Source organism: Oncorhynchus kisutch, linkage group LG28 (assembly GCF_002021735.2).
Source record: "Oncorhynchus kisutch isolate 150728-3 linkage group LG28, Okis_V2, whole genome shotgun sequence".
In the NCBI taxonomy this organism is placed as follows: domain Eukaryota; kingdom Metazoa; phylum Chordata; class Actinopteri; order Salmoniformes; family Salmonidae; genus Oncorhynchus; species Oncorhynchus kisutch.
In genome coordinates, this window is record NC_034201.2 from 40,285,435 (window position 1) to 40,304,489 (window position 19,055).

The 19,055-nt window shown below is 42.7% G+C and overlaps 1 protein-coding gene across 2 annotated transcripts in view; it reads right to left on the bottom strand.

The window, feature by feature from the left end:
• Positions 1 to 3,214: 3,214 nt before the first annotated feature.
• The window catches only part of LOC109872743 (AF4/FMR2 family member 4-like), a 30,078-nt gene continuing 14,237 nt past the window's right edge, over positions 3,215 to 19,055 (bottom strand). The window contains exons 2-20 of one of the 2 annotated variants that reach the window (XM_020464045.2): positions 17,460 to 17,586; positions 12,563 to 13,282; positions 12,333 to 12,377; positions 12,141 to 12,227; positions 11,778 to 11,811; positions 11,587 to 11,653; positions 11,245 to 11,343; positions 10,910 to 11,063; positions 9,868 to 10,734; positions 9,503 to 9,588; positions 9,141 to 9,393; positions 8,749 to 8,846; positions 8,395 to 8,458; positions 7,747 to 7,883; positions 7,446 to 7,517; positions 7,229 to 7,322; positions 7,014 to 7,057; positions 6,643 to 6,854; positions 3,215 to 6,379 (exon numbers count right to left, since the gene is read on the bottom strand). In XM_020464045.2, coding sequence (XP_020319634.1) covers positions 6,252 to 6,379; positions 6,643 to 6,854; positions 7,014 to 7,057; positions 7,229 to 7,322; positions 7,446 to 7,517; positions 7,747 to 7,883; positions 8,395 to 8,458; positions 8,749 to 8,846; positions 9,141 to 9,393; positions 9,503 to 9,588; positions 9,868 to 10,734; positions 10,910 to 11,063; positions 11,245 to 11,343; positions 11,587 to 11,653; positions 11,778 to 11,811; positions 12,141 to 12,227; positions 12,333 to 12,377; positions 12,563 to 13,282; positions 17,460 to 17,582 — 3,384 coding nt within the window. In that variant the 5' untranslated portion in view covers positions 17,583 to 17,586 and the 3' untranslated portion in view covers positions 3,215 to 6,251. The remainder of the gene's footprint in view (positions 6,380 to 6,642; positions 6,855 to 7,013; positions 7,058 to 7,228; positions 7,323 to 7,445; positions 7,518 to 7,746; positions 7,884 to 8,394; positions 8,459 to 8,748; positions 8,847 to 9,140; positions 9,394 to 9,502; positions 9,589 to 9,867; positions 10,735 to 10,909; positions 11,064 to 11,244; positions 11,344 to 11,586; positions 11,654 to 11,777; positions 11,812 to 12,140; positions 12,228 to 12,332; positions 12,378 to 12,562; positions 13,283 to 17,459; positions 17,587 to 19,055) is intronic. The other variant, XM_031807890.1, reaches the window with a different exon arrangement.

Sequence of the window (19,055 nt, forward strand, 5' to 3'; positions counted from 1 at the left end):
AACAGCCACACAGGAAAGTCTGACAGGTAATAGAATTCCAGCCCAACCAATGAGCAGATGAGTGGGCGGAGCTTTCTGAATATTAGTCCTTTTATTAAATATTCCCTTTACAAATTGATTGCAAGTCATTATACTATCTTATTTCAAATAACTTATTCAAACATTAAGGGGAGTTAGTTTAGATGTCCCATATAAATAGGTTATACAAGCTAATGGTTTTATGAAATGCCTATGGGATGTTTGTATAATAAGCAACAACTGCAGGTTTCTTACACACCATAACAAAATACCAACTGTAGTCAAGGTTTCAAGTTTTAATGTTGCGTGCACAAGTACAGTCAAATGCCTTTCTTCCTAGCTCTAAACTCAACAATGTAGTAATCGGTATTACTAAAAATAACATAAGGTAGAACAAAAACACACAAAAAATAAGAAGAACATGGGGAAGTAAGTAAGATATTTACAGGGTCAGTTCCAATACAATATTTACAATGTGCAGAGATACTGGAGTGGTAGAGGTACAGTGCCTTCAGAATGTATTCATACATACCCCATGACTTATTCCACATTTTGTTGTGTTACAGCCTGAATTCAAATTTGATTAAATTGATTTTTTTCTTTCAACTCATCTATCTGCACACAATACTCTATAATGACGAAGTGAAACCATTTGTTGAAAATTAAATACAGAAATATCTCACTCACATAAGTATTCCCACCAGACTCAATAGATGTTAGAATCACCTTTGGCAACGATTAGACTTTATGGGTATGTCTCTAAGAGCTTCGCACACCAAGATTGTACAATATTTGCATATTATTTTTACAATTATTCAAGCTCTGTCAAGTTAGTTGTTGATCATTGCTAGACAGCCATTTTCAAGTCTTGCCATACATTTTCAAGCATATTTGAATCAAAACTGTACCAGGTCACTCAGGAACATTCAATGTCATCTTGGTAAGCAACTCCAGAGTATATTTGGCCTTGTGTTTTAGGTTATGGTCCTGCTGTTGGATTTGCTCCAAACACTACGCTTTGTATTCAGCACATAAAGTAAATTTCCTTGCCACATTTTTTACAGTTTTACTTTAGTGCAAAAATTATGTACGTTTTGGAATAGTATTATTCCGTACAGGCTTCCTTCTTTTCACTGTCATTTAGGTTAATATTGTGGAGTAACTACAGTAGTAACTACAGTTACTATTATCACAGACATTAAACTCTGTAACTGTTTTAAAGTCACCATTGGCTTCATGGTGAAATCCCTGAGCAGTTTCCTGTGGTAGTCATTCAGAAATCACTATTATTGCACACAGAGGCCATGCAATTTATATGGCTTAAGAAATATTCTACTCCTGAACTTATTTAGGTTTGCCATAAGAAAAGGGTTGAATTCTTATTTATTCAAGACATTTCAGTTTATAATTTTTCATTCATTTGTAAACATTTATGAAAACATAATTCCATGACATTATGGGTTATTGTGTGTAGACCAGTGACACAAATTCTCAATTTAAACTATTTTAAATTCAGGCTGTAACACAACAAAATGTGAAAAAAGTCAAGAGGTGTGAATACTTTCTGAAGGCACTGTAGAAATGTATAGGGGTCATTTAATTTAACTAGGCAAGTCAGTTAAGAACATTGTTATTTATAATGACGTAAGATAAGGTGACTAGGCATCAGGATATATGATAAACAGAGTAGCAGCAGCATATAGGATGATTGTATATGTGTGTATTCAGTATAAATGTGTGTGTAGGTTATGTGTTATGTGCGTGAGTGTGTAGAATCCTGGGAGTGTGCAAAAAATACAATACAAGGGTCAACTCAGATAGTCTGTGTAGACATTTTGTTAGCTATTTAGCAGTCTTATGGCTTGGGGATAGAAGCTGTTCAGGAACCTGTTGGTGTCCGACTTGAGGCACCGGTACCACTTGCTGTTCTATGGCTTGGTTGGCTGGAGTCTAACGATTTTCCGGGCCTTCCTTTCACACAACCTGATATAGAGGTCCTGGATGGCACGGAGCACAGCCCCATTGATGTACTGGGAAATGTGAACATAGAATCTGAACATCAGCGTCTATTCCCTTGGCACAAATGGGTTACTGTTCACCAACCAGATAAATGTGGGTTGAAATGTAATTATTTTAAGAGCTTTTGTACACATCAGCTTTCAGTAATGCACAACCTAGCATAGTTAAACACGCTGTAATGCTGAGGACCCAACAATATTGTTAAATCACTTACAGAGAAAGTAACCGTACAGATGCAGCTCTTTGGCTGTGGATATGTTTTGGGAATCTTCCACTCAAATGACCAGTGGACTTTGTCAGGCAGACCAGAAAGCACCACATTTTTTTAAATTCTAAGACGGTCTCCAAACCAAGACAGACACAGTCAATGTAGTGACATGACAATTAATGTCCACGGTGTGGCTACGGTATGAAAGTGACGATTCTTTGCTCCTAGTTTTGTTGGCAAAGAATGAACCTTACATTTGCTTTATCGAAGTCATGAAAACCCGCTCATTAAAATGTACGTGTTTCAGAGTGAATTCACTTACCAAGTGCGAAGGCGAAAAGTTACAACCGTCTCATTACTAACGACAGAACTACAAACACGAACCACAACTCTCACTATATATTTTGCATTTCGATAAAGTACTGTCTGGCAAAATAAAGTTCAAAATAAAAAATAAACACAACCGTTGGGTGAGTCCGAGTCAATTTGAGCAGGCTAACTGTAGGAGTTGTTGCTAGTTCAACATTTCGGCAATGTGTTTTACTTTTGACCGTCAACATATTTTGATAACAGGAATCAAGTATGAGCAAATCAATACACAAATACAATTTTATATATCTTATATGACCGGGTTTTAATGAATTTGATGCTATAATCAAAAGGTAGTACCGTATGGGGTCAAGAAATTGCAATATAATCCGTTTCTAAACTCAGAGGTGCAACATCGCGAGACTTAAGAAAAAGCTTGCGACAAGGCCGAGGTTTGGGAAGTCAATGAGAAAAGTGAACTTCTGTAGGGGTACAGGGCTTGACAGAAATGGTAGCAGGTGAATGTTGAACTTTTGTTGCACACATCCAGATGATGCTTCGTACCATTTTGCGGAATTAAGAAGCCAGAGACCAGAAAGGGCCCTGTGTCACTAAATTACAAGTACTGTATATTGATATTATGTATTGGAAACATGTAAATTGAAATACCATATATATTTTATTCTCAATAAGGCAAAATACAAAGAATATTCAGACAGAATCAAATCCCATTAGTAACAAGTAATACTTCACAATTTTAAATGACATGTTATTCCAAGTTTGAATAACAACCTCAAAAGAGTACCATTACTTAATATTGCATCCATAATATATATATATATATCGGTTCTCAATATTTTAAAACTAACCCAATTTAGACTGCTGTATGCTGATGGTCTGAGAAAAATGAAGCGCAACACACTGTATTAACTTCTACAACTGCTTAACAGAGAAATACCTCTCATTCAAAAGACATCTCAGATCCATTTCAAAAGGGAAACAGCTTTCTCACATGCAGTAGAGATGTACAGTTGATCAAAAGAAAAAAAACATCTCACGCCAACTTCCATTCAATCTGATCAACAATATACATTTAATGGATTTACATGTCTCCATATCAAATACAGAACATACATTAGCACTTGATTCTAAAGACATTGATGATGATGACAATGATAATGACAGAGTGGTGAGCAGGAGACATGGCATACAATACAGTAACAAAAATGATTGATATGGTTCAAAGACTTGTGTCATCGCTTACATTTTGGAAAGAAAGCTCACAGATGTTCACAAATGTGCATATCTATCTTAAATGACACAGATGCATCAATACAAATGTTTAACTGTAGTAAAAATTCTCCCTAAATGAATTGTTTTATATACAATTTGTACAAATTTCTATTTAAATAGCAACATGCAAGTGTTACGTCTCTCTATTTAATTTCATAACATTTTATTTTACCCTGGATGTCTTCAAGTTATAACTAATTATACTGACCATATTTAAATGTAACAAAACAACCCATACTACGATATCTTCTACACAAAATAGAAAGGGGCAGAAAAACTAATAAATATGAGTGAAAGACTTACAAGAAGTGTTAAAATGATCCCAATCATCTTTTGTACATCTAAATATATTGAACAAGCCTTGAAGCTGTACTTAAAAGTGTACCAGTGTATGAAAACATAGGAGTGGCTACACGAGCACGCACACCCAGAGGAATATCTATGAGAAAAGTGGCCTCCAGCTTAAGGTATAAAATGGCTTCATAAAGCCATCCATGTTTGGTTACTAAAACAGAGCTATATATACACATATACCAGTAACTCAGTGGACAAGCATGATGCACAAGCTAAAAGCATTGGACATTTCTGTCAAACCAAACAGGTTTTGACCGACAGTTAAAAACAACAGCGGAAATTCCTGATTTCAAACTAAAAGCCCAAAAATGATTTAAAGATTTTAGTTTTAAAAAAAATCCTGCATAGATAAAAACAATCTTCCTCTACTCTTTGAGTGTAAGAAGAAATAACAGTTTTCCCCAAATGAAAGACAAGGGAGCCAATGAGGGGGAAAAAGGTACTAGTGTTTCCAGCATCTGTATTCTGTAAGTGGGCTAATAAGAAAAGTCCTTCACAATACCACTTATGAATTAAGTACATTTTCCTGTTCAAAATCACTTATGTCCACATTTGCCTTGCTGACAATACAAAGTAACAGAAGAACACGTAAATATTAGGCCAGTTTACCACTACATTAGCGCAATTTGTTATATTATATAACCTGTACCATAAATATATAGACCATAGATTACTTAAGTTTTGTAGTACACAAATTACTATTATACTATGTAGAGAACCCAGTAATCACTTTTAAACATTTAAATATGACATTTTCATATACAATAGAAATACTTTGCATCTCATAGCTCTTTCAACCCTGTTTTCAATCATTTTAATCTGAAAGTTTGAACAGCACTTTGAACAGAGCAACTGCTTGGTACATAAATAAAATCTATATTGGCCATGTATTTTTCGACTGAAATATAACACTCATGTAATCTGCGTATGGCTAATGAGCACCACCAACGTGTATGCTACATCAATTATTAGAAGAATTGTGGTCTTAAAATGCGAGTGCATTTATGTCATTCCTTGCACTAACTTCCTGCTTTCACTGGGCAATTTTTGCAGAAACTATACAAATAATTACATTGTGTTCCAAGGATAACATTTGCCATACCAACCACACCCTGCTGTGCCTTAAAAAAATACACTAACAGCAACCCTTTCCAGTACAGATCTATAAGGAATAAAATGAACAATAACATCTGGTTTAGAAATGAACATCTCACAGGGCAATTCATAGGAAGAACTCATTGACAGATAAGAAATATATTGTGGTGCTTCAGAACGATGAAAGTAACTTCAACAAAATCAATTGAATGGTGTATCACAGGCTAACTCTAATATGGTCAGCCGCAAGCTACCTCTTCTTCAATGGCAACTGTTAGAGTAATGTGTGTATGTGTCAGGGATATCTGTCAGGCAATCCAAGCTCTCGTCACTTTACACACCATCAGTGCAGCCTTCAACCCACTGATCACAGCTTGAGTCCAGTACTATTCCAAAATCATGTTTGGAAGCTTAAAATTATTCTTTAAAATGTCTGGCTGGATCTGCATTTCAACATATGGTATATTCTAGTTCCCTGTATATCTGATACAAGGCACAAAAAAGATAAGAGACAGACCTTAGTTTTAAAGCACCTTTGGTTTGAGGGAGGTACTTTGGTAAAAAATAATAACACATTAAAAGCCGAATGTGAATAATGTGCTTATAGCCTATAGAATAAAATGTATTTAGTGTGTTTCATATATAATAATTCAACAAAGGCATTGGGCCAAATAGAAAAATGGCTTTCCTTTGCACAATCCAAAGATATGACAAAGGAAAACGCTGATAGTGGATATAGCTAGAATGTACCAATAGATCTGTGCAGTTGGAATCCTCCTCCGTGTCGGACAGTCGTAGGTGCAAGATGCTCCATATCGCTCAGTGTTTTTGGCAAGCTGGTGTAGCAAATGGACACAGTGTTATAGATATGTCTGAGGCAGATAAGTTCACATGTGCATGGAGGGGCAGCGGTGCGTTGTGGTGGACGGTGTGTGTGTGGAGCGTATAGTGTCCTTCAGGGAATGAGCTTAGCGTCCAGCCGTAGCCAGTGTAGGCCCTGCCGCGTGAAGCGCACCAGTTCAGTCATGCTGCTGGTGTTGAAGATCAAAGGGCCCATCACCTTGTCCAACTCCGCAAAGAACTCTACAAAACAGACAGGAGACATAACATAACACGTGAGCAAGGTAAACACTTAAGAGACCTCTAGCCCAGGAATGGCTTGCCAGGTCAACACGTCCAGAGCTAGTTTCATTTAGATTATGGATTCATCCTGGAGCCTAATATAACATCTTAAACAAGCAGTAGATAGGATATTCATACCTTGGAAGTTGGACTAACACCCCTGTATACATTCCATAGGAAAGAAGGAGACCCCCCCACCAGAAGAGAGCAAACGAGTCAGGTACCTTTCTGCTCTTTAGACAGCTGCTCTGCTTGGTCCCACACCTCAGTGGCGAACAGGAAGTTGGAGGTGACCTGGACGTAGCTGGCAGCCATCTGGTGGATGCGCTGGGGGATTGTTACAGAGGAGCTGCCGCTGGATGTGCCTGACGAGTAGCTACCAGCACTACCTGGGGACAGCTTGGGAGAGACTGGCGAGGGCATGCCTGCCGCTTTACTGGGAGACAGAGAGAGATAGATGGCTGGTAAGCGGGGGAATCGCAACCGCTCAAAACGAGATGATTCAGGATAACGTCGAGACCATTCATTGACAAGTGAAATACATTTAAGAAGACTGTTAGTCTCAAGACAGCATACAACTAATGAAATGTCTCACCTTCCCTTTCCAGGAGAGGGAGCTTGGGTGTTGCTCAAGGAATTCTGAAAAACAAATTGAAATGCAGAACAAACATTTGCCATTTGTTAAACAAATATAAGCAATGCAAATTGACTATCATTCTGCCCATCCATACAACACTTCTTTTAAGGAACACACATTTCAAGAGACAATATCACAATACCTATGAACTTGCACCAAGGAAAATAAATTACCTTCAGATGCTCTGTGAGTGTTTTAGAGTATTTCAGTGCACTCTCTTTTCTCAGCTTGAACAGTCGCAGGTAGAGGAGGGACTGGCAACGCAGGCTGGAGTGGCAGGGAGAGATGGATGAATGAGCATAAGCAGTGACTCAATGAGCAGGGGAACATCGACGCTCCAGTCCAGACACTCTAAATGGAATCTATCAAGCTATGAGTCAGGACACCTACCACAACACAGCTAGCCGTTTGTCTGCTGACGTAGCGTCTGGGGCCATGTAGCTCTTTAACTTCATAGTGTACCTGAAAACACACACACAACGAGACACCTTAAAGACTGGTTCCCAGCATTCTAATGTTTCATAATAATAATAATAATAATGTTAATACTGTAAATTCCGTGAATAATTTGTCCATTTATGCAATGCTGGGTCTATGGTGTCTAAGAAATGTAATTGCTACCATGAAGATATTTGCTATTTGATACTGAAATGATGACGTTAAAACATGTTGTAGAGAAGTTTGTTCTTACTTGATGAGCTCCACGGTCTCGGCATACATGGGGAAGGGGGACTTAGCCTCCTGGGCACTCTTCTCCAGTGCATTTCCACACTCAATAAAGGACACCACAGCATCCAGGTAGTACACAGCCTTCTCAAACCGGTCCATCTGCACACAGGAACACCACACATTATGAAAACTGGCTCTTAAGCAACTGATTCTCTCTCACTCAAATTTGGGACAGTTAGTAGCAAGGGGAATGCTTCATGACCAGTGCTTGTGATGAAATTAAAATGTTGGTTGTCTTGAAATGTCATTATGTAGATTTCAAACATGGTTAATGGGTTCCCTGGATAGTGTAGAATAGGACGAGACCGCATCCAGTCCCCCAATAAGGGCAGTGAGATGCACTTAGGCATCTGATGATAATCCCCAGGGTGCACTATTGATACCAAGTGTGGACAATTATAACTACTCTAGCTGCTCCACTTTCAGTAGCCAGAGGAGCCAATAAGATGATGTAAAAGCACTACACAGTAAAACCATTGTAACTGTTCCGATTTCAGAGCGTGTGCAAAATAATGACTAAATTCCCAAGCTTTTCATGGAAAAACAGTAAGCATACTCTTGGTTTCACATAACAGCTAACATACTGTATACGTATGCAATTATTTCTTACCAGAGCATCTGCGTTGTGTTTCAGTTTCTTGGCCTCTTGTAAATAGTGATCGGCAGAGTGAATCCTGAAACAAAACAGGTTCGCCCGTCAGCTTTTGCAATTATTTCCTGTACTTCGAAAAATGACATAAAAATGAAGTACTTTCCCCCCCTAACTATTCCAATAGACTCTACGAACTACACAGCAATATATAGGCGGGGGGGGGGGTGAAGATACTAGGCCATGTTAAGCGGCCTGTTTTATTTACACAGGCACATCCCAGGGGCTTCACATCAAAGGCAACCCTATAACTACAGCTCTACACACTGGCTAACAGCAGGTTATCCACAGTGGAGAGGAGGTGGCTCTTCTTACCTGTCCTCAAACACCAATTTTGACCTCAGGGACTTTGAGCCGTCCGAGGAGAGTGGTGGCACAGCAACCTGGTTATCAGAGCCCTTTGACGATTTCTCCTGCAGAGACAACAAAAAAAGTTTATAATCCTATAAGGGATATTTTATATGACCATATAACAAATCACGCAGTGGTGAAAGTGGTGAGCTATAAATGTCATATTTGTGTCCTTCCCAAATGTATTTGGAGGGCATGGCAGTGGGTGGACATTTTGTGCGAGATTTGAGCCAGCTTAATACTCAGTTCAGCTGGTAACGGGCACTCCAGTGACATGTACGCACGTTTGTATAAAATTGTGTCTAGTAGAGCAAGACAGTGGGACAGACAGCTAGACTAGACTGACACACACAGACCTTTCCCTCCCGGGTGCTCCTGGCCTGCTTGTCCCCGCCTTTTGTGTGTTTGGAAGTGGAGCTGCTCTTGGTGCTGTGGCCTCCCTCCTTGCCGCTGCTGGCCCCGCTGGACAGGGAGGTGGATGACTGGCTGACCGTCCGCTTGCGGCTCTGATGCTCTGCCTTGGGCGTCCTCTGCAGCCCTCCTGACCCTGATATGGAGGGAGAGGGCACTGGCTCCTCCTTCACCTTGGCGTCCATGACCCTCTTAGACCTGGTGTGGGTGTTTATCAATGATACCATTCAATGATACCATTCAATGTTCACAATGTTGGAGTTTAAAAGTTAACAACGTGATGTTTTGTTTGGATGAAAATACTCACTCTTTGCTGCTGGTCTTGTGGTGAGATGAGGATTTGTCTTCAAGTCTGGACTTCTTGCTATCAGACTTGGTGTTCTCGTCTTCATTCTAAGTTGATTAACAAAGGAGAGGAAAGGATGATTTATTGTGGGTGCATTTGAAAGGCTGTAAAATAGATAGATATGGTACTAGACTGGGTATCAGCTGAACATGTAATATCACATCACTCTTCAAACTGTAGCTTATAAACTGCAGGAAGACGGCCAAAAGTAATTGACATTCAAGCTTAACGTACCCTGTCATAGCAATCTTTTTCACCAATTTGCATAGTAAACCAAAGTCAAGTCCAAACATGACATGAATAGCGTGTGCTGTGGCAGGACATACCTTGTGTTTCCTCTTGCCCTTACTAGAGATCCTCTCAGAGGGCATCTTCTGGAAGTCCTTGCTGTCTCTGTCCACGGAGCGGTCCCTCTCTACTTTGGGCTCTACTAGGTCTTTGTAAGGCCGTCCAGGGACACGGGAGAGCAGGGTCAAGTCAATCTTCACCATGAGCCCCTGCTGCTGCCTGACGGGGAAGCGGTCGTCTGGGTCGCTGAGAGGAGAGAGCAGCTCTTTCTCTTCCATAGGCGAGAACACACACACTGGAGTCCTGATGCTCTCTGTGTACTTGGGGGTCTGCGACAACGAAGGAATGCTGTCGTTCTCCTCTGATTCTGAGGAGGAAGAGTCCGTGTCCACAAACTTCCTGGACTTCTTGATGGGCGCCTTGCTCTTGCGCTTGTCAACAGCCGGTCTGGGCGAGGACTTGGGCTCCTTCTTGATGTTGGGTTTGCGGGAGCCTTTAGTGGCGGCTTTGGGCCGATGGGGAGGGATCTCTGGAGCAGGTTCACTCTCCACCCTTAGCCCCCCTTTAGGCTCCTCCACCACAGGGGGCTTCTCAGACTTTTTGGGCTGTTTTTTACCCACCGTCCTGCGCTGGCCTGCGCCACCCTCGCTCTGAGCCGGGGATTTCTGCCGGCCACGGCCGCTCTCGGAACCCTTCTGTGCTGCTCTTAGGTCTCTGCTAGGTGTGGGCACCCCTGAGTCCTTAGACCCTCCCTGCCCGCTGTATCCCCGGCCTGAGCTCTGGTCCCGCCCCTCCTTTTTGTACTTGGTGGGTACATTATTGTCCACTGGGGAGGCCGGAGAGAACTGCTTAGCTTTCTTGAACCAGTTGTCCAACTGCCATTTATTGGCGGTGGCTGGTTCAGGCTGTGAGGAGAAGTGTGGAGATAAGACTGGGATCTACAAAAGCATATTCTGCACTCGTCAACAGGTCAGCTGCAAGAAGATAATTGTACTGAGCAGGAACAATTGTCATTGGTTATTATTATTAATAATGATAGGTCAAAGGGAAGAGATTAGTTAAAGGTCTGAGCAGGCTTACCTCTGGTGATGCAGGGCGAGGTGGCTCATTGGCCTCGCTGTCCGTGGAACTGCTCTCGCTCTCACTGTCTGATCCAGAGCTGCTCTCTGAGCCACTGTGACTGCTCGAGTCGTCCCGCGAGTGCTCTGCTCCTTCACTGTTATTACTGTTGTTACTGTGGAACAGAGACACGCAGTTAGTTAGTGGACAGCAAGCTGGGGCTGTTCTTCATCATCAGTTAGTAGTTACACATTAAAATAGTTAGCTATTCTTCTAGCATTTCTTTTCAGTTCTGAGTAGGGAGAATCATATCAACAATGTGAGATCCAATGGGTCTCAGTCTGAGAAGCCACTACCTTGCCGATGCGTTTCTGGAAGCGTTTTTGGCCGAGTCATGTTCTCCATCACTGTCCTCATCACTGCTGAGCTTCAGGTCATCCTCCAGCAGAACATTACTGGAACATTACAAGGCCGTGTATGTTACACATTAACACCAAGTATGGCTTCTTTATCACACAAACAACTATTGGGAGAACTAAGCAATAAGGCTCCTATTCTGTGTCCCTCAATGCTTGCGAGTCTATGTCAAAGCCATGAAAAGACAAAGTGCTTGGAGAGAGAAACTGTGTCACCTGTCTGGATCATTAAGCAGCTGGCAGCTAACCATAATGTTCAAGGAGAAGGGGAGGGACACTCACTTGGCCTGATCCCCGTCGCATGGTGCTGCCTTGGACTGGTGGATGCTCAACGTTTTGGTTTGTCTCTCTGGAGGTGAGGAAGGGTGAGATGAGAACTCTTGAGCATTACGACAATGGTGAATTCAACCTGTATCCAGAGGTTCAAGATGCGAGAGACTTATCTTGTATGTAAAGTCCTGGGCAATACTTACTGTGTGCACCTGGAAAACTTGCATGCTGAGTGTCCTAAATGTGAGACATGGTCAAGAAATGTTTAGATTATACAGAGACACTATAAGTCAAATAAACTACACTGCTCAATTATATTACAAAACAGCGGTTTATTGATTGTGCTATAGTGTTAAACTATTTACCATTTATATATAGAGCATTCCAATATACACCCCCCCCCCCGCCCAAAACAAATCCATGAAAAAATAGATTTGACATATTGTACCAATGACTAGGGCAAAAATAGTGCTGGCTGAATTCAGATCTTTGCAAGAGATGGAAATTCTCATATTTGAATAATCCTCAACCTCTGTACGTCACTAAGGCCTGCTCTGCAGTCTGACCTTGGAAGGGAATGAAAACTTTGAAGGCTCCGTTTTACAGGGGGTGTGGATGGCTGTCAAAGGAGGGGGCCAGGACTGAGTCATTTCCTGGAGGTAAAAATAGAAAAGGTAAAAGTGAAGACCTTAATGACTGGGTGAAAAAAAAACGTGCATTTCTTACAATACATGTTATCATCTGAAAAACATACTTACCTTTAAAATCTCATCAACACAATTAGCATCCCCAGTCATGGGACCCTACAAATAACAAAGATCATACCACTGTAAGAAAAGTTTTTAAAAAATGGCTTGTAAAACAACAACTATTAGTGTGTCATCTTTCATCTTGTAAATTATTACGTGGCATGCTAACATAATTACATTGTAATGAAACAAGTTTTATTCTGTAGAATGTTCTACTCAGTCTAGTTCTGTGTTTTTACCTCAACAGGCTGCGAGGGGATCTTGAGCTTGGAGAGCGAAGCCTTGCCGTTAGACTTCATCTCCCCCATGGTGCTGCTGTGGGACTGGCCACTGTACATCTCTGACGAGGTCTTGGGCTCCACCGTCTCCTGGCCATCCATGGGACGCACATAGGCTGTGGGCTTCTGTAGCATGGAGCTGGGCTTGGACATAAGCGAAGGGGGGAAGGCCTGGCTGGAGTGTGGGCCGCTGGGGAAGGACGTGTGCACACGCGATGGGGAGTCCCAGTTGGCCTCGCGCTCGCGCGGGGACTTGGAGCGGTAGCGCTCTTTGCCGTGGTGCTCAGCGCCCAGTGAACGGGAGTGACTGGAGCTCAGGGAGCCCTTGGCTGGGCTGGACGTGTGGGACTTGGAGTGTTCTGAGCCATGCTTACTGGTCTTCTTGTGTTCCCGCTCGTGTCTTTGGCTACTCCTGCTACCGCTGTGGCTGCCCTGGAGGCTGGATCTCTTGGAGGACTGGGAGGACGAGGTGCTGGCCGCTGGGCCTACTGGAGTCCATTTACTGTTCTGGCCGCTGCCTCGCTGCTCCCCAAATAGAGACTGGCCCGACTTCTCCTCGGAGGATGAGCCTGAGGGTTTGCCACCGAGTTTTGGAATTGTGTCTCCGATAGGTTCCTTCATCTCGTCGTAGTTTCCAAGCATACTCTGGATACGACTGGACAGTTTATCTTCTTTGCTGGACTGCACAGACAAAAACAGAGAGAGAAAGAGAGAGGATCACCTTCAGGACAGCAGTTAAGGCCTTGAATTAATTTACGTAGTCAAATACAGTGCCTTTGGAAAGTATTCAGACCCTTTGACTTTTCCACATTTTGTTAGATTACAGCCTTATTCTAAAATGTATTAATTTGTTGTTTCTCCTCATCAGGCTACACACACACACAACACCCAATAATGACAAAGCAAAAACAGGTTTAGACATTTTTTTGCTAATTTATATAAAAATATCACATTTACCTAAGTATTCAGACCCTTTACTCAGTACTTTGTTGAAGTACCTTTGGCAGCGATTATAGCCACGAGGCTTCTTGGGTATGACGCTATAAGCTTGGCACACCTGTATTTGGCAAGTGTCTTCCATTCTTCTCTGAAAATCCTCTCAAGCTCTGTCAAGTTGGATGGGGAGTGTTGCTCCACAGCTATTTTCAGGTCTCTTCAGAGACGTTCGATCGGGTCAAGTTTGGGCTCTGGCTGGGCCGCTCAAGGACATTGAGGCTTGTCCCGAAGCCTCTCCTGAGTTGCCTTGGCTGTGTGCTTAGGGTCATTGTTCTGTTGAAAGGTGAACCTTCGCCCCAGTCAGATATTGTGCGCTCTGGAGCAGGTTATCACCAAGGATCTTGCTTCGTTCATCTTTGCCTCCCTGCTGCTGAAAAACATCCCCACAACATGATTCTGCCACCACCATGCTCCACCGTAGGGATGGTGTCAGGTTTCCTCCAGACGTGACGCTTGGCATTCAGGCCAAATAGTTCAATGTTGGTTTCATCAGACCAGAGAATCTTGTTTCTCATGGTCTACAAGTCTTTAGGTGCCTTTTGGCAAACTCCAAGCGGGCTGTCAGGTGCCTTTTTACTGAAGAATGGCTTTCGTCTGGCCACTACCATAAAGGCCTGATTGGTGGAGTGCAGGAGATGGTTGTCCTTCTGGAAGGTTCTCCAATCTCTGCAGAGGAACTCTAGAGCTCTGTCAGAGTGACCATCAGGCTCAGCTCTAGGAAGTGTCTTGGTGGTTCCAAACTTCTTCCATTTAAGAATGGAGGCCACTGTGTTCTTGGGGACCTTCAATGCTGCAGACATTTTTTGGTACCCTTCCCCAGATCTGGGAATCCAATCAAGTTGTGGAAACATCTCAAAGATGTAAGGCTATATAAATACATTTGATTTGATGATCAATGGAAACAGGGTGCACCAGAGCTCAATTTTGAGTCTCATTCAAAGGGTCTGAATAGTTATGCAAATAAAGCATCTGTTTTTTATTTTTAATACATTTGCAAAAATGTCTAATAAACAGTTTTTGCTTTGTCATTAAGAGGGATGCGTGTAGATTGCTGAGGATTTATTTGTATTTAATACATTTTAGAATAAGGCTTTAACAAAATGTGGAAAAAGTCAAGGGGTCTGAATACTTTCCGAAGGCACTGCACATGAATGAAATATGCTACCCAAACGTATTTATTGTGACAAAACAAATTACGAATAACCCTTTTTTTCTTTTGAGGCAAGAGATCCTTCAATGTTTCTTATAACATAAAAAAAACTATTAGCCCTCTAAAAGCTTAATCAATATTGAAGAGAGCCCTATCAACTAATCAGGGATGATTGGCTTATTCAGTCGCCTCACGACCATTGGGGTCCATCTGCATAGAGAGATAAGTCCCTTCCATGGCTACACTAGAGGTTAATCAATCACTCCCACTACAGATGACAAGAGGTAAACCACAGAGTGTGGCGCATATCCAATTTCATATGGGGGCCCCAAACCAATTCTTTCTGACACATACAAGCTGTGGGGTGAGAAAAACAAGCCAATATCTGTAACAGGAAATGTAAGAACATGTGCATCACAGAGCTTGTCTGACATGGATGGAAAGACAGCACTTGTGAGGAAAGGAGAAAAGATCCCATTCACACTAGTGATTGGGGGTTGCCTTGCAATATGTTGTTTGTGTACAATGCCTAAGTGTGACACCATGCAAGGCCTACACTTTGATAGAAGGGCTTTTGGTAGCAAACAAGAAAGCAAAAAAGGTCACATCTAACCTTATCTTTTACAATTCATGCACCAGTTTTAAAACAACATTTACAAAGTGCTCAGGAGAACACTTCAAAAATGATATCATCAGAGAGCAATATACTTCAAAGAGAAAAACAACAGGCCTAAAGTAATTCTACAATGACATTTAAGATCAGCATTTTTCTTCTGACTGGGGAAAGCTGAGCTGCATCTGTTCTAGCAGTGTAAAAATGTAAAACTTCAATGGCAGCTTTGTTAAATGGATCTTTAAAGTAAGAGCCATGGAATTTAGAGGAGGACAAAGTAAACTAATTTTACTTGACCATGAATACTACTGGTCACGACTCGTGTCACTTAACTCTCTAGAAAATATCACAAAGCAGCATTCTACTGCCCAGATGAGAAGATGGGAGTTTAAGTTAGCCAGTTGATGTTTCCCATTTCTACATTAAATACCTCATTTTGTAACGGCATGGGTAAACAGTGAACCCAGGGCTCTAAAAACTGCTGAACACAACACGGCTGCCATGGTTGTCTATGGATGACGGTGGGAGAGCCACTTCCCTGGGTCCTATTCTTAAATCGGCAAATCGGCTGCTTACCTTTCACTATGTGGGGGCAAAAGACTTGGCTTTCCAGGTAGGACTCACCTTTCCATTTGCTACCTGTCAGGATGCATTCCAAGCCGTCCTTCATGGGTCCTCTAGCTAAGAGAGGAGCCACTAATCTCTGTTTAAATCTGGTTAGTGGCAAAGATTAGACTCAGCCAGAGGCTGAAATAATTGAGTTGGCGGGTTGAGAGCTCCGGCCCACATCAGTGCTCATGGTGAACGTGCATCCCTAAACCAACGTTACTGTTGTTTAGTTCAGTGGTTCCCAACCAGGGGTACTAGGTCCCCTGGGGATACTTGGGAAGAATCATGACACCATAGGCTTACTGGTCAAAATGCACATTGGGGGGGGGGGGGGGGGTCTTCAGGGGTACTATGGACAGAACAAAATTAGGTTGGTGTTACAGTAACCGAAAAAGGTTGGGAACCAGTGGTTTAGTTGACTACAGAGGCCTGGTAAGCATCAACATCAATAAGTGTTTGATCTACTACTGAACCGCGATATGATAGGGCACTGTGCCATACACGCATCCTACAGATATCAGTATGCAGGTCTCCTTTACATGTGGACTGTTTATTGCCCACAATGACCTAGCAATTTGATGGGACAAAAGGGGCCAGGGGGTTTATGCACTTACCTCAGGCTCTTTTGTGAGGAGGAGTAAGGAAGGAAAGATGAACTAAAAGGGCCTTAGCCAGCGAAGGCAGGACACCTCAGCCAGCGACACCTCAGCCAGCGAGGGCTGGAGGGCTCAGCCAGCGACACCTCAGCCAGCGAGGGCAGGACACCTCAGCCAGCGAGGGCAGGACACCTCAGCCAGCGAGGGCTGGAGGGCTCAGCCAGCGACACCTCAGCCAGCGAGGGCAGGACACCTCAGCCAGCGAGGGCTGGAGGGCTCAGCCAGCGAGGGCAGGACACCTCAGCCAGCGAGGGCTGGAGGGCTCAGCCAGCGACACCTCAGCCAGCGAGGGCAGGACACCTCAGCCAGCGAGGGCAGGACACCTCAGCCAGCGAGGGCAGGACACCTCAGCCAGCGAGGGCAGGACACCTCAGCCAGCGAGGGCAGGACACCTCAGCCAGCGAGGGCAGGACACCTCAGCCAGCGAGGGCAGGACACCTCAGCCAGCGAGGGCAGGACACCTCAGCCAGCGAGGGCAGGACACCTCAGCCAGCGAGGGCAGGACACCTCAGCCAGCGAGGGCAGGACACCTCAGCCAGCGAGGCCTGGGCCTTAAATTCCCCCTGAGCAGCAAGCAACAGCCCTGGGCCCACATTACCTGCAGCTGATGCAGTTCCCCCAAACAATGCACTTACCTCACTCTCTCCCTGCCACTGTTCAGATATAAAAACAAGTAAGGTCTTCTCTGTTTTAAAAAGAGTTATCAATCAATGAATCCTGCAAATCAATCATAGAAAAGGGAATACTTAAGACTATAGGAGAAACAAAAGTCTGAACTCCAATAGTTAACTAAATGACAGAAGCAAAACAAAATGAATAACAAAATAAACTTACAACTTTATAAGGTTCAGGAAAGAGAGGGGAGTGAGCTGGAAAGGCCTCTCCTCCCTGCTGGATTTCTTGATTTCGCCTTTCTCTTTCTTTCATACGGAGCACATTCCGGTCTTCACGGTTCATGTTGCTAACAACAGAGACACAGTCACTAAGCGTGGAGAAGAGAAAATGGCAGCTTCCAAATACTTCTGTCTACATGAAAAAACACCAAGTGACACTGCAGAGTACACAAAGAAATACTGATACAACAACTTAGGGGAAGGGCATGTTCCAAATGGCTTAAAAGGGGACTAGAACATCTAAACAAGTCTATAGAGTTATTACAATGATTCATGGTGATCAAAATTATACCATTTGTTATGGTATATGTTGGAACAACTGTGGGACAGAGATAACACAGTTAAGTCAATAGAATGAAATTAGCATTTGAACAGCTAGGCTATCTGCGTACACTGCTTCTTAACTACCCACTTCAATTTTCTACAGTACATAACCCACCCTCCAATATATCAAGCCAATAAAAATATACAACAAATCATAATTTCATGTTGTTCGTCATTTGTCTTCATCTATAGCAGTATAGTAGATAATATTTCTGATGGCATGTGAAAACAAGCTTTTGGCCATTATACGCAGCAGGTAGCCTTGCGGTTAAGAGTATTGGGCCAGTAACCGAAAGGTCTCTTGTTCGAATCCCTGAGCTGACTAGGTGAAAAATCTGTTGATGTGCCCTTGAGCAAGGCACTTAACCCTAATCGCTTTGGATAAGAGCGTCTGCTAAATGAAAAAAAAAAATGTACAATGTATATGGCCAAAAGACATTCTGCCAACAGGACCATCAACATAATTTCTACTAACGGCTGGTAAATCATCACTGCAAGAATCCCAGGGAAAACGTGTACACATTAGAATCCAGAGTTCTATTATTGTGGTTTTAATAAAATCCTCCCACGAGAGATAAGGGGTGGCAGGCATCACCTGAACAGTGGGATCTATTAGAGATCTCCATGAAGTTAACTTTAAGGTTCGTTTGTAGTTTCCCAAAAATATGCCCACACTTTGACATACGCAGGCCTACCCTGGCCTCTCTGTTGCAGTGAAGAGCAGAACAATGATTTAAGGAGTGATGACAGTAAGATAACCCTGTCCCCCACCTCCACTCAAAACACAGCATGTGTGCTGTTTTACTGTTTCCTGGTTAGACTAGGCTACATAAGGCCTATGGCAATTCGCTGACTGCTCAATACACTATACGCTACAGGGTTGAGTCATCACTGAAAGCAGATGGTTTTATACCTTCCATTAACCATACATGTCAGGAACGGGAAGTGTCAAAAGTCATAACTGGTACTGTCATTAAACTGCTTCTTTACAATGGCCACCATTAAAACAAAATGTATACCATTCAGTATCATCAACACATTCGACCCCATCACGTGGCCTTTTAGCGTATGGTCCGAATAATGAGGAACAGGAGATAGGTAAATCAAAACCTACCAACGTTTTCCCAAAGACCTTCAGATAAGGAGCAGGTGTTGCCTAACTAAAAGGATTCAGAAAAGGATTAGGGAATGCTGTCATTAGTATTTATAGATG